This window comes from Rhinichthys klamathensis, unplaced genomic scaffold (assembly GCF_029890125.1).
Source record: "Rhinichthys klamathensis goyatoka isolate OS25496 unplaced genomic scaffold, OSU_Roscu_1.1 h1tg000275l_1, whole genome shotgun sequence".
Lineage (NCBI taxonomy): Eukaryota > Metazoa > Chordata > Actinopteri > Cypriniformes > Leuciscidae > Rhinichthys > Rhinichthys klamathensis.
In genome coordinates, this window is record NW_026606794.1 from 2,309,451 (window position 1) to 2,325,124 (window position 15,674).

A 15,674-nucleotide genomic window follows, 5' to 3' on the forward strand; every position below is an offset into this window, starting at 1 on the left:
ATCTGCCCTGACACTAACCGGGAATTTGTTCCTGGATATCTAGCGGGAGAGGGATAAGATCATTCTCATTTGAGAGCACACACTGCAGTAGCAATGTGACAGAATGTTTCTAAATCCATAAAAGGAGGAGCAGAAATAAAATGGCACCAGCCAATAACACAAGCTCCACCTTCAAGAACCAGAAATGACTTGATTTTCCCGCTCTCAGGCAATGAAAGGTTGTGAGTGATTACATGGGAAACCTTTATAAGTTGAATGCAGCTTGATGAACCGGAGTGTTAACATTACAACAGTGAAATAATTCAATGAAAACATCAAATAAATATGAATTTAACAACACGTGTGTATGACTATTGACTGGATAAGGAATATTTGTGACAGTTACACTGCACGGTATAATAAAGGCCAGACCAAAAAAACATTTCAGTGTACAGGACTGGAAATTAAAGAAACCTTCTGATTGCCCACAGGCACAAAGTTGCGACCCATCTTTCAAGTATTTAAGAAAAACAATAAAAGCACTTTTAAAAAGTGGAATGCAAATGACAAAGAGGAATCAAACATGGGCAGGGAAATGCTGGCAGTGTTGACAAATGAAATGTAAAAAAAAAAAAATGTATCCAAAACTAAGCAGCAAACAGAAACCGTACATTCGCATGTTACATGCTTTCACAATAGGATTGTAAAATTGACTTCATATTGTCTGCACTGATTTTTGAGGACAGTTTTACAGAATGGATTTAAAGAGCAAAATGGGTTTCATGGAATGTTAGACTCTAATTGGTAGCTAAAAACGTTACCAAAATAGCCAAACTATTTAACTATTAAACCAACATCCTTTGAGAAATTTTAGTTTCTTCAGAAATCTGAAATTTCTGAGCGCGCAGATTCCATGTTGATCTGTGCATGACTACCCAGACAGCAACATAGTGTCGGCCCAGATCCGGGCAACATCTGGTACATGTGGATTCCATCCGTACCAGATGTGGGTGGGATCTGGGCCGACACTATGTTGTTGTCTGGGTAACCATAACCATCCATTCTTCCCTTAAACAGTCATAAATACACTTTTTTACTTTCAGAACTTCTTGACTCCAGCGAAACGTCCTATAAACAATAAAAACCCTGTGTGTTTATGCTTTCTTTTCATTCCTTCAGTCAAAATTGTCAGTAGCTGAACATAAATTGCATCGAAATTATTTAAAATAATCACACTGCACAGCATGTAAACAATAAATGCTGGTAAAAAGAACAAAATAAATACCTATAGAATAGAAACTGAAAGACAATGGACATTAAACCATTTTTCCAATTACACTACTTCATGACACATGATTCTCCCCCAAAGTTTGAGAATATCCGTAACTCCTCTCCCTGGGTGCGTGTGCATTTAGGTGTGTGAATCCAGAACCAGCACCTTGCACTCACGCTTGGCTATTTTGTCAAGTGACAAAATGTTCCTGTCTGGAGGGAGGTACAGCGGCCGACCAACAGGAGAGCCCACGGGAGGGGTGATGGCCCTGCGCTCCATAACACTGCCTGTCCTGTAAGACACAAACAAACATGAACATTGATCAGTGCTGCAGAAATGAGACAGTCATGATTTGACAAAGAAAACATAGTGAAGAGAGGGTTGTAAGAGGATGTACCAGTTTGCCATATGCTATATCAGAGTTCCTGAATATGTAGAAAATTCTGAATCAGTCAACTAAGATGTTCCATTTCAGTCAGGATGCTGCCGTAGAACAGTAGAATTTTGATATCAAGGACCTACAAATATTCATAGCACATAAAGGCAGCTAAATATTTAGTATAAATAAAAAAATCTTTATAGAGAAATTATGAAGGACAACTTGTTTCTACTATTAATTTAAAATATTTTGAAATAGTAATATATATATATATATATATATATATATATATATATATATATTACTGTTTAAAAGTTTGGGTTCATTAAGATCACCAAGGCTGCATTTATTTGCTCAAATACAGCAAAACAATAATATTATGAAATATTATTACAATTTCAAATAACTGTTTTCTATTTTAATATGTTAAACATGTAATTTTTTCCTGTGATGGCATGAATTTTCAGCATCATTAAGGCCCTTGCACACAGTGATTTCGGTGATTTCGGTGGCTCTGAATTGTCAAAACACCATTTAAACACCATTCAAACTGCTTGCTACAGATGCGAAAAACGTTTTAAACGTATAAAAAAAAAAAAAAATGTATGAATAGAATAAAGAATGTACTATTTAAAAAACACTTTTTAAATGGTTGTCTATTGTTATTGTATATTAACTAAATATATGAACTATTAACTAAATATTAAAATATTATCTGGAATGTATTTAAAACGTTGTTTGGCAGTTCATCTTTGTCTTTCCACTGTGTGAGTAAAATCAAATCTAAATTAAATATTTTAAATTAATTATTTCTTACTGTTAAAAAGACTGTCAACCGAAATAAAAATATGTTTTATACATACAGAATAGAATAAAATAGAAAAAGACTTTGAATGAGACTTTAGTAAAATTATAATATGAAATGAATATCTAAAGGTAAAGTCCCCCAAGAAAGACAGCTCGATAGTGTACTTGTGTATAGTATGTGTGTGTGAGTGAGAGAGAGAGAGAGAGAGAGAGAGAGAGAGAGAGAGAGAGAGAGAGAGAGAGAGAGAGAGAGAGAGAGAGAGAGAGAGAGAGAGAATGAAAGCTCAGCAGAACCTCATCCTCTACACACACTCGCTCTTCAACTCGTCCATCAGACTACTCTCCCCACTGACCACAGCTACAGCCCCACAACTACTGTTAAAGAAATACACACATATCTAAAAGACACTCATGATCAATCACTAAAAGCTCATTTTGACCTCCAGAAAAAACTCCAATGTTACTCGACCCTCAATAGAACCACTAAATTGGCCAGTTATCTATTTATTAAACATTTTAAAGACAGACAAATCCTCTCCAAATACAGATTGAGTGACCATGATCTAGAGATAGAGAGAGGAAGACATAGACAGACATGGACAGAGAGAGAGCAGAGGATCTGTAGACACTGTGATCTACAGCACATAGAGGATGAGGAACACTTTCTGCTTTTCTGCTCTAAATATACCAGTATAAGAGACACTTTTCTGCCCAAATTTGAAGCCTTGATCCCATCATTCTATGAACTGAGCGACACTGTCAAAATGTCCTTCTTACTGGGAGAAGATGTTAATACAGCTGCACTAGCGGCTAAATATGTGCTAGCTATTCACAACGCCAGAGACAGCTAATTCTCCAGAGTGATCAAATGTATTTATTTATCTATTTATTAAGATAGATTGTGTTTATTTATCTATATATTTACAATGCTACATATGACATGATTTATACATATATGTTCACTGTTTGTTTTATTATTTATATTTAATATGCTTTGGCAACATTGTGTTACACAGTCATGCTAATAAAGCTAATTTGAAATTGAAATTGAAAATTGAGAGAGAGAGAGAGAGAGAGAGAGAGAGAGAGAGAGAGAGAGAGAGAGAGAGAGAGAGAGAGAGAGAGAGAGAGAGAGAGAGACAGAGACAGAGACAGAAAGATTAAACCATATTTACAGCATGTAAAATATGTGAAGATCATCATGTGTAAATGTGTATGTGCATACCTTGTGAGGTGAAACTTGGATGGTTGCTGGTGAGAGAAGGACTGAGAGCGGCCCAGACTGAGACTGGCCTGATGTCGGTCCAGAATGTCTCTGACCGCTGGACTCGACGGACTGTTCTTGCGGGACAAAGGACGGGCATCAGGGGGAGGGTTGGACACGGATGCTGTGAACTGTAGCTTCAGTTTCATGTGCTGACTCAACTAAAGACAGAGGAGATAGAATAGCGGATACTGAGGTGTTCACATCCAGTAATTCAGTTCATTGGTTTTGTTGAAGGAAGTGAAACAGAACAATGAATTGCTCACATGCAACACAGACTTAATGACTAGTCTTTACCTCAAAAAGGCCTGCTCTGAGTATCTGGAAAGCCACACTGACGGAGAGGGTACTGCCTTTTCGACAGTAACCCAGGTTACTGAGAGGAGAATGACACACCACTGCATTCACCGCAGGATCCTCTTTCTGTCCACGACCTGCGAAGACAAAAGGAGGATCAAAAACCAAAAGGACATGCAATAAAAAGCGATGTAAAAAACAACAACAACACTTCAGCCATTATCAAGAAGTTAGCACACATGCATCAGGCACATGGAGCTATGAGCAGCATACTCATGCAGGAGATGCGTCTCCCCATCATTTCCTGTCCTCTCTGCACTTTCTTTATGAATAAAAAAGCAAAATGTCCCAAAAATGAAAAAACAAAACAAGCATAAAAAAGAAGCAAAAACTCCAATAACCTTAAAGACTATTTCCATAAGAATAAAAGAAAACCTACAATCAAAGACAAATGAGTTAAAACAGGCTGATTTGTCCATCTGCAATGCAGTCAGGAAGGATTCTTTTGCTTGTACGTCTTTGATGTATTAACTGACATTAGCTCATCTGGCATTACAAATACTCACATAGTCACAGCTGGAGACTCAAACTCTGAGCTATCTACATCTACAAGAAAGAACCACACCCTCTATGAGCTAATGACATTCAGAAATGTTCACCTTCGCTCTCTACTTTGCCTTTATCAAGCCAATAACTGATAGTGTTGCAAAACATTTTTTCTCAACTTCACAAACAACACTTCTTGATTTATTGGCAATCTCTCATTCCTTAAAGCCCTCTCACCTTTATTGCTATATTCAGGTGCAGTGTTGCCAGATTGGGTGGGTTTCCGGTTTTGAATTAAAAACATTTTTTGTTAATTGAAATAAATCTGAAATAAAATATAAATATGGGGGAGATTTTAATATTAGAAATATTGCCTTGGCAACTAACTGAAATAAGATAAGTTGAAGTACTAAACTTAAAAGTGAAATAAAAATAAATTAAAGCCAATTCTAAATGTAAAAAAAAAACGAATAAAATGACAAAACCTCGTAACAAAACTTAAAACAAATACTGAAAATATCTAATTAAAAGCTAATTCAAAATATTTACAAATACTATAATAGTATTTAAACAAATTGCTAAAAAACACTGCTTCAAACATAATATATTGGTCCATATACTTACCATACAGTATATCAAAGCATCTGACACTAACCCTGGCCACTCTGTTCTTCAACTTAAGCCACTCTTTTTTTTTTACTATTTTACCAGTCCTCAAGGTTATTATAGTTTTGCATTTTTAAATTAGTTTTTATTTTAATATCATTTTAAAATTTCCTATAAATTTAAGTTGAGTTTTAGTTAGTTTCATTTATGGTTTTGTTAGTTTTAGTTTAGTTTTTATTTTGTGAACACATTTCTATTTAGTTTTTATATATTTAGTTTCAGTTTTAGTTTTAGTAATTATAGTTTAGCAGAGTTAACAGAACACTTCCAGTTAAAGACATTTCATTTCAGCAAAGTTTAATTTTTGCAGTTGCAGTTTACAGTTAACTCTTGTGCAAACCTCTCAATAATAAAAAATAAAATAATTGTTTGAGATTGAACAAAGAACCAAACAAATGCAACTTAAAAGCAAAAATTATTCATTCATACTCATTCATATTAAAAATTAAATCTTGTTAAACATGGTGTATAAGAAAAAGGAAAAAATATGCGTATGATTATTCTTTTATGGTTATTTCTATGATTAACCCTTTCAAACATTATTCTTGTATTAATCCATTTATGCTTTTTGTCTATTGCATATTTTAATATCATATACTCATAGTTATACTCATATTCATGTGTTCTATTCAGACCAGACATTTAGTTTACTTTTATTACTTTATTAGTTTACTATTTGTGGGCTAGACATGCTAGGCTATTTGTTTTTTGCGTTTTCTGCTCAGTGTGGTATCCTGTCTAATATGTGTGCTATTTTGTTCAGTTTCACATGAGATGGTTATCCTACTTGGAATTAAGGTACAGCTGTATTTGGATAAGCCTAAGGTCTAGACATGATGGAAATATGTATTTGGCCATTTCTGCTTCTTAGGGCTGGTTCACACAGAAAGCGGTTTTGTATTTGTTTTGATTATTTTAATTTCTTCTATGTAAAGCACTTTGAATTACCATTGTGTATGAAATGTGCTATATAAATAAACTTGCCTTGCCTTGCTTTAAAGAAACGGGGAAAAGACACGGGCAGTGAAATGGAAAAATGCGCTAGGTCTCGAGACGAGTCTTTTAAAAGTTGAACATATTTTAACTATCACGCTCAAGACGCTGCAAAAGACGCGAGACTCGAGCGCAACGGTCAAACATTGAAAAATAAAGTAGCGCAGTGGAATGGAAAAAGCGTTATTGTCCGGTACAGGATGAGAGCTTATTAATTACAAAAACGATGATTTATTTTTGCTAATTATTATTTTATTTCAGTTAGTTTTTCAGTAACTGTTGTTAGTTTAGTTTTAGTTTTAGTTTTTCGTTTTTGTTGAAATTTCTATTTTATTTCAGTTTACGAAAATGTTCTTTGACCAATAGTTTTAGTCTTAGTTTCAGTTTTTGTTTACGAAAATAATATAGGTCCTCACCTTCAGGCGTCCAGACTAGTCGGACTGCCAGAAAGTCCTGCAAGTTGTTGAGGAGGGTATATCGCACTCGGAAATGCTCACGGGCCTTGACCGCACTGGGACAGCTGGCGGTCATAATAAAGCGCGGCCGGTCCAGTCTCACGCTGGGGAGACTATAGTGAGTGTAGATAAAGTTGGTGAAGGGCAGTTTAGAAGTAGACCACTGTAAGACTGCAACTAATGGCACCTCCAGTCCCTGCAGCAAACAGAAACATGACATTTTATTAAAAATATTTATTTTGTTTTTAAATAACATCAAAGTTTTAAATTATCAGAAAGAAGATACACAAAAAACAGGCTGTGAGATATATATGTTTTAGCCTGTACCAAACAAAATTTTACCACATAATGTACTACATAATGATTGATGATCTACCTCAGTTGAATCATCTTGTGGCTGGTTATTGAGCTGCAGCTGGAAGAGAAAGTTCTGCTCCTCTAGAGCACTGAGCATGCTGGGAAGGTGGCTAGACTCGCTGTCCATTCTATAAAATGATGCCATGGCAACTTCTCCTGACTGATGACTGAAGAAGATAAATGTAATATCAAAAACCTTTCAAACATCCAAAAAATGATATGCCATGGCAACTTCTCCTGACTTATGACTAAAGAAGATAAACATAATATCAAAAACCTTTCAAACATCCAAAAAATGTATGCCATGGCAACTTCTCCTGACTGATGACTAAAGAAGATAAACATAATATCAAAAACCTTTCAAACATCCGAAAATTATATTTCTTGAACGTACAGAGAGACTGCGCCACATTTTTTTTAAAAAGCATGCAAATATGATGTTGACGTCCTCATGACTGGTTACATTTTGAATGCTGAACATTTTATAACTTTTATAAACTTTTATCTTAAATTTCTTAATAAGTATAAGTCAATATATAGTCCAACAGATCTTGTGTTATCTACAACACAATTTTTTAATGTTCTGTTAAGTGTTTCAAGTTGAATTAATAGCAGATAGTTTTCTTAAGAACAAAACCCTAAACTTTGTAAAAACAAGACTTTATAACAAACCCTAACCAGAATGTTTGAGGACATTATCATTAGACTGATAACTGCACTGCAATCACACTCACAGGTGTGTGAGGTCACGCATAATGTTTTCTCTTACCAAACATTGTCCACCAGCAGCACCGAGCCATCTGGCATCACTGGTAAGTATGAAGCATTGAAGTTGGGAAAAATCTTGACGTCACGCACACACACTTCTTCTTGAGAACTCCCGTTTAACACTGAAACAGTCAGATGTTTGCATACATGAACAGGACGTCTATCACATAAAGAGACAGGAAGCCACAAAGATCAAAAAGAAAGTGCATGCAAAAGCACAACAGAATGCCTACTGCCCGTCTCACACACACATACCATTTTAGCACAAAGATGTCTACTGGTGTGCTTACACTATAGCAGTGACGACAAAATGTATGTAGTGCATCAGCTGAATGAAACTGTCACTGTTTGAACATAGTTGGCAGATTTAAAGAAAGGACAGTGTAATAAAGTCATACAAATATAACATACAAACATATCCATGCATCCTCCCTTGAAGACTGTGTGAATAGATATGGGAATAATTCTATAATGAGATATGAATATATATTTCTTCACTCCCTTACATTAGGGATTACTAAGGACCCATTACATCATACTCAGAAGACACAGACACTCACAGTTCTGAAGAACTCATAAGAGGCCTTCTTTTTTTAAGAGAATCACAATTATATTAATAAAGCCTATATTTATATATAATGTATATATATATGCTCATCAACACTTTTTATTTGATCACAAATACAGTAAAAATGGTAATATTGTGCAATATTATTACAATGTATATGTGTTCTACTTGTATATGATTTTTCAGCGTCCTTACTCCAGTCATGTCACATGATCCTTCAGAATTCATTCTAATATGCTGATTTGATGCTCAAGAAACATTTTTTATTATTATTATCAGTTGCAAACAGTTGTGCTGCTTTATATTTTTGTTGAAACGGTGATCCATTTTCCCCAGGAATCTTTTGATGAATAGAAAGTTCGAAAGAAAAGCATTGTTTTTTAAATAGAAAGCTTTTGTAACATTATAAATGTCTTTAATGTCACTTTTGATCAACTTAATGCATCCTTGCTGAATAAAATTAAAACAATTTCTTTAAAAAAAAACAAATCTTACTGAATCCAAGCATTTGAATAGTGGTGTATATTTATCATTTGTGCTCATACAATGTGAGAAAGAGAAATAGGGCTGACATTACCTTTGAGCACAGTTAAGTGTCTCCCAGAAACTGTCATTTGCTGACACTTCACTGCGGGAGGGGGCAGGACGTTGAGTGTGGTGCTGACTGTTAGCAAACAAGAGAAAATTATACCAATTTAAAAACACCATTCTAAATTCTAAACAGCATAGGTATCAGGTATCTAAAAGGAAAAATGCCTTTTAAAATACATAAAACACAGCAGGAAAAACAAAACAAATCTAAAACCATGACACTGACAAGCACACAACAAAATAAAAGATAAAGAAACAGAGAGAGGAGAAATACTGCAATGAAAAAGAAAACTAGGTGATGAGTGAAAAAGGCAGATCCCAGAGGTCCTGATTCAATAATGACATCATGCAGTATTGTGCTGAAGGAAGCAAGAGCTCACCCTGCGCTTTGAAGGTGTTTAGATCCTGGCGGAACGTTTGGCAGGGGCTCTTTTGCTGGAGGATGCTGAGGTAGCCATGTTCTTGGATCTCAGCTTTCTCCTCTTCTTGCTTCCACACAGTCACAATTATCTTCATCGAGGTAACACACAAACATGAACACATAATCAGAAGTGTGATCAGCAACACATGCAAGGTGATGTGGCATAGCGTGAGCACTGGTGTTTGCACATCATTTTTTGCACTCCCTCCCTATGTATTAAAACCTTGCACAAACATGTACAAGTCAGCACCACAACCGTGTGCCAAAAATGCGTGTGATGTTCTATTTATACCACAATATCAAATGCAAAACACATAACCACATGCATGAATGCCAGAGTGAAGATAAAAACAGTAGCCATACCTTCACTTTGAGAGTGTTGACAGGGAGCTTATCCAGGGATACAGTCAGAGGGAAGATGACCTCATCGCTTAAAACAACTGGCTCATCTACAGGAGACTGAGAAACAAAGTGAAACATGAGACATGGGACGAGTTAAAGCACCCCTATAATGCCATTTTAAAGATTCCTAATTTTGTTTTAGAAGTCTTCTACAATAGGTTTACATGCATCCAAGGTATACATTTTTTTTTTTTTTTTTAATACAAATTAATTTTCTCCTAATATACATTCCTGGGCAAAAAAAAAATGGGCCAAGCAAAAAAATGACACAATACTTAGTGGTCTTTTAATGGTCTTAACAATTTTAATCACAAATCACTGGTCAGGAAATTAGCAAGAATTGCACAAATAGTGAAGATAAAGTAACTTAGCACAGAATAGCCTTCCCCAACTTGCAGACGGCTTTTTACAGGAAGAAGAGTCCGTGTTTTTCCACTCCTTGGCTTCAACCAGTTCATGAGCAGTTGAAAAAATGTCTCCCAGTTCAATTGAGTTTAACGTGAGACCAAATATTCACTATAAGGTTCAAATCTGGACTTTGGCCAGGCCAAAACATGAGCCTGATGGACTTGTTCTCAAGCCACTTCTTGGTTGTCTTTTCAATTTGGGCAGGAGCATTGTCTTGTTGGAAAAAAAAACCCATCTGATCATTCCTCTTTAGATAACAACTTTTCATTAGTGGGAAGCAAGCCATTCTGTAATGTTCTCCTGTACTCCAAAGCATTAAATTCCTTTTCAGAGGGAAGTAGCTCACCAAACCCAGCAGATAATAAGGCTCCCCACACAATGACACCTCCTCCTCCATGCTTCACTGTGTTAGTGAATAATGATGCATTTATTATTATATTTCACACCAGATTACCGAAGGCACCACTCTGGAGCATAGCCACGCAACTCGTGTTTCATTATGATTCATCACTCACCAACACACACAACTTTTCATATTCTGGCAAAAACTTCATTCTGTCTTTGATGCTTTTCTAAGACAGCAATGGCTTTTTAAGTAGTGTATTTGCTTAAATGTTTGCTAATTTCCTGAACAATAATTTGTGGTTAAGACAATTAAATGCTTAGTGTTTAACCAAGCCCAAAAATGGTTAAACACTAAGCTTTTTACTCTACGTGTAGAGAGTACCTACTACCTAGGCTATGTGTTCTTATGCTTCAGGGATAATAACATTGGTCAGATAGCCACACAACCTTGGTCTAAAGCTTGAGCATCATGGCTCTGTAATGTCTGACTTCTACAACTGGTACATATAAAATTATTTGCACTATGGGGTGCGACTACCAAGAAAGCAGAGCAAATAGCACTAAAAACTAAGCCCTCATTTCAATAGTGGGCTGTAGGCTACCTCCCTAACTTGCACAATCTGTTTGGAAAACTAATCACCATGCTTTGCTTCTTATAAGAGTTTCAATATGGAAAAAAACACACACTTGCATTGCATGCAACACATGCTTGACAGGCTATCAAACTTTCATTAGGTGTGAAGAATTTGTCCTAAACTCAAATAACTGTCAGCAACCATGTTAAAGAAATGACTTGATTACAATGACCATATATGATTCTCTAGAGACATAATTTACTATCTGCAGATGTTATTTAACCAATAGCATCTGTATGCGAACTACAAAAATACAGATATTTGAGAGGGTGGGGGCTGGGAAAAGCTGAGTTTGTGTAAGAAAAATATTCATATTTAAACCTTATTAAAGTAAAATAACTAGCTTCTGGCCAAACGAACATACGGATTCGTCTTAAGTGTAAAGCGCAACTTATGCGACCAATGGGACGTAGTACGTACAGCTGATATTTACTCGCCATGATGCACTACGCTACTTCTGACATCACAAGTTGCGCAAGTAGACTGCGTATGGCTGTTTGGCCAGAAGCTGGAATTTTACTTTGTAATGTGTTAAACATTAATATTTTTCTTACACAAACTTATCGCTTTGCTTCACAAGGCCTTATTAACCCCCCAGAGCAGTGTGGAGTTCTTTTATAATGGATGGATGCACTTTTTTGAGCTTCAATCTGATGGTTGCAATCCATTGCCATTATAAAGCTCAGAAGCGCCAGGGTGTCTGAAAGAAGAAAGTCATGTACACCTAGGATGGCTTGAGGGTGAGTAAATCATGGGCAAATTTTCATTTTAAAGTGAACTACTCCTTTAATAATCTGTATTATAATTATAAATGCAGTTGATTTCTTTTTGTGTAAAATCTTTCTTAGTTAAAGTTGGCATAGAAACGGAAGTTGCAATAGTATTTAGTCTTTTCTTCCCTATTGTAACATATCCGAGTGAAACAGCTTCTGAACAAGACAACACAGGGCGGGACTTGATTATGTCAATCAGCAATTGATTGGATCGCTGTGGTTTGCTATTGGTGGATCTCATGTGAGTGGCAGGTTATCCCATCCTCGCACCAGTAAACATCTCATCAGAGAAGAGAAGAGAAGATGAGAATATTCTGCAATATTCTATAATAAAAAAAAAAAACTATAATAGTTATTTTTTTATTTCATGGTGACTTTTTTAAACAAAATTTAACCGGTGTACCGGTAGGTGTTGAAGTCAAGACCTTATAGAAATATACTGCATGGAATACACATGGTAGCATTTTGGCCAGCACTAAAACAGGAAGTTCTTTCCAGTAATAATAAGACTACCCTCAATTATAAATTAGGAATGTGTTCTGCGTGGTTACCAGCAGCCAAGACACACACATCTCTCAAACAGTACAGTAACAGGAAATATCACCACTTCCGTGTAATTATAGATAAAGTCAAGTGTATTTGCATTCATAGCAGTGAACTTTACCTCTACAATGAACAGCTATAATCCAAAAGACTAGATTGTTTGTTTATGCACCTGCACAGGAGCCTTGCGGAATTCCCTCACGCCGTTGCCGGGGTTGTTGTGAATGAGGAGCGGCTTGCATTCCCTGAAGCCCCGGTACCTCGGGCCCCCTCTACCTGCGCAGCCCACCTCCGCAGCATCATCATCGTCCGTATCCTCCACACACTCGTCCCCGCTGCTGTGGTAGTCGTGATACAGAGGCTGTGTCCGCTGTCGGTTGTCGCCCGGGCTAACGCTGGCCACGGCGCAGAGAGAGCCGGCCAGCTCCCTCCAAGAGCGGCTGTTGTGATGCTCCGAGCCGCTGCCATCAGCTGCCGTAGTGCTCGAGCGCAAAACCAGGAGAAAGCGCACAGTTTCCCCCAGATAAAGGTGACTGCGACGCGGAAGCGTCCGGTATTTGGCCGGGTCCGACAGGTCTGAGATGGGGACGGCCGGGAAATACATAAAGTATTCGCATTGCGATTCCATCATTAACACCATAACCATCACACTGCACTGCAAGCAGACAGACAGCGAAGGTTATCCGTTTAGCCTGTGCAGTCTGCAAATAACACTCCCATTCAAATTGGAATCAATAAATTCAACAAACCCGCTTTACCTTTCTGCTCAGTTCATATTAGAGTTGCCCAGATTGAAGAAAAATTACATTCATCTTATTTTGCCACATTTCGGTTGTCTGCCAGTTGACGTATACAATACATTCAAGTGCGCTATATGGCAGGCATGCGTATCGAGTTCAGATGGAGTAGAGCGCGATGATAACAAGGCGAGAATAGTCGCTTGTCGATGAAGGTAAATAAGGGTCCAACTATTTTGGATATTTCTGCGAATATGTTATATTCAATTACTTTATTTGTACTTATATTCAATTGATTTCCAACAAAACAATATTTTTTCCAACAAAATATTATTTCCAACAAAATAATATTTATTTATATTCAACCATGAATGCATGTGGGAAAAGTCCAGTGTTCTGAAGTTGCTGTGTCTAATGTCTTAATTTAAATGTAACTGCAAACACGGCAATTGTTTGAGCTAATTAAAATAATAACATGGTAAATATGGTCAATGTGTTGTCGTTGAGAAAACTTTCAACTAAGAGTTGATTAAAAACCACTCCTTATTGTCATGCAATGTAGCCCCTTTCTTCACCCCTCTTGCTAGCTTTGGAAGTCAGTGAATGCTTCAATATTATTTTATTTTCGCATATATCATTTAAGGCAACACAGATTAAATTGACTGATTTGAATGTTTGCATATTGAACTTGAATCAATGCAAAACTGAATAAAGTTGCCCATGAGAGTAGTACGTTCTTAATTTACATGCTGCAACATGAAAAAACATATGCAAACTTGCAGTTCCAGCCTATTTTTCCATTGTTTAATCTAGTATAACAAAATATCTGTGTAATGACCTTATCTCATTCAGTTCAGAGATCAATGATAAGGGCACCAATAGCTATTAGAAAACTTCTGAAACAAATTCATCACAAAAGTTGTAAAAGTTTAAGTTGTTTTATTTTACTACATACAATAACCCAAATCAGGTTGATCACAATCAAAATATTTACAGAGGTTTCCCCATATATTCAAGTAACAAAAAATAATAAATATGGTAAACAGGTTTGAAAAATCTCAGCCAAAGAGAAACCCAACCAGAAACATCATGTGAATCGCATTATGGCCTCAAAAGTGCAGAGCAGACATTAATGAGTTTACTTTTCCTGCTCAAATGAAACTGAATGACACGTACTGATTTATAGATTGTGTTGTAACAGCAGTGTAGCATTTTTCTCATTTGGAAAGCACAATTTTTAATTAACTTTCTGCCCGTGTCTTTTTATTCCCTTATGAGATGATGGTTGATGTCAGTTGCATCAAATCTGCAAAGATGCAGAATGTGGGCTGCATTTGCCCCTTTGCACGCCTTCTGAATTAATTTTCTAGTCAATGAATGTAATGAAAAACTGTGTGCCAAATCAAGATTCCAAGCACAGAAACATCAGTACCTCTTTGGTTTATCTTTAAATTGCAGTACCACAGATAATCTACCTAAAGAGTCATGAGGACACAAAACCTTCTGATTTGTATGAGACGCAGGTATCACAGCACAATATTGCCAGACTTATTACAGTCTCATTAAAGAGTATTCACTAAAATGAGGTGAATGAATGTAAAAGTTATTATACATCTCAAGCTGAACAGGAAACCAATGCTTAAATTCAATTTAGGGTGAATTTCTTCCAAATGTTTTACAGCAGTAGCATTGATGTTTTCTTTTTAATGGCAGAAGCATTAAATTAGCCAACATCAAAGTTTCTAAAGAGAAAGGGGTATTATCAAAATGAATCATTATGTCTTGAACACTTTCAAATCAAGTCTTTTTTTGTAAAATATAATAAGTTTAATGCATTAAGTTTAATGCACTTCATGCATCAATTAATTTTGAATTTAGCTCCATCAATAACTACTGCATGTGATCTGCAAACACAGAAGCTACTTAAAAACAGTTAATTAACTGGCGATAGGACGATTCAAACTAAAATGAAATGGGGTATTAAAATGCAAGTAAAAATATGCAGTTTTTTATCAATTACACAAGGAAATGATTGCTACTTATAGCCATGCATATAAATCCTAACTATACAATAAATGACACATGAATAGGCACATGACAGTGAGCATACCTAATGTTTTCTTCATTTCAATAACGTCTGCATTAGAACAGAGGAAATAAATTAATTTATAATGTAAGATATCGTCTTGCTCTGTGCATTGAAATTTGCATAAAGCTGGCTGTTCATGGGGCAATTTGCACAGTGCATTCCAGTCAAATTTCTACACTACGTTTTCTCAGCACTCACAATAAGAGAAAAAACATTTAAGTTTGAGAGTATAAATGCAGTAGATACACAGAGAAATTTATACAAAAGCATAATAAATACAGCAAGCTTTGATATTAAAGCACTGCTTCACAAAGGTACTAATAGTAAGGCAAAATAACCATTGAGTTTTGGAATTTCAGGAGGAGTATTTTCTGGTCA

The 15,674-nt window shown here is 36.1% G+C and overlaps 1 protein-coding gene across 1 annotated transcript; it reads right to left on the bottom strand.

Moving 5' to 3' along the window:
* Positions 1–645: 645 nt before the first annotated feature.
* trappc14 (trafficking protein particle complex subunit 14) lies at positions 646–13,367 on the bottom strand. The gene is made up of 11 exons (XM_056268771.1): positions 13,229–13,367; positions 12,643–13,125; positions 9,728–9,823; positions 9,324–9,453; positions 8,930–9,016; positions 7,786–7,906; positions 7,036–7,183; positions 6,621–6,855; positions 4,000–4,136; positions 3,664–3,863; positions 646–1,544 (listed from the first exon to the last, which is right to left on the bottom strand). Exons 2-11 carry the CDS (start codon positions 13,114–13,116, stop codon positions 1,391–1,393), a joined length of 1,782 nt encoding a protein of 593 aa, XP_056124746.1. The 5' UTR covers positions 13,117–13,125; positions 13,229–13,367; the 3' UTR covers positions 646–1,390.
* Positions 13,368–15,674: the final 2,307 nt, after the last annotated feature.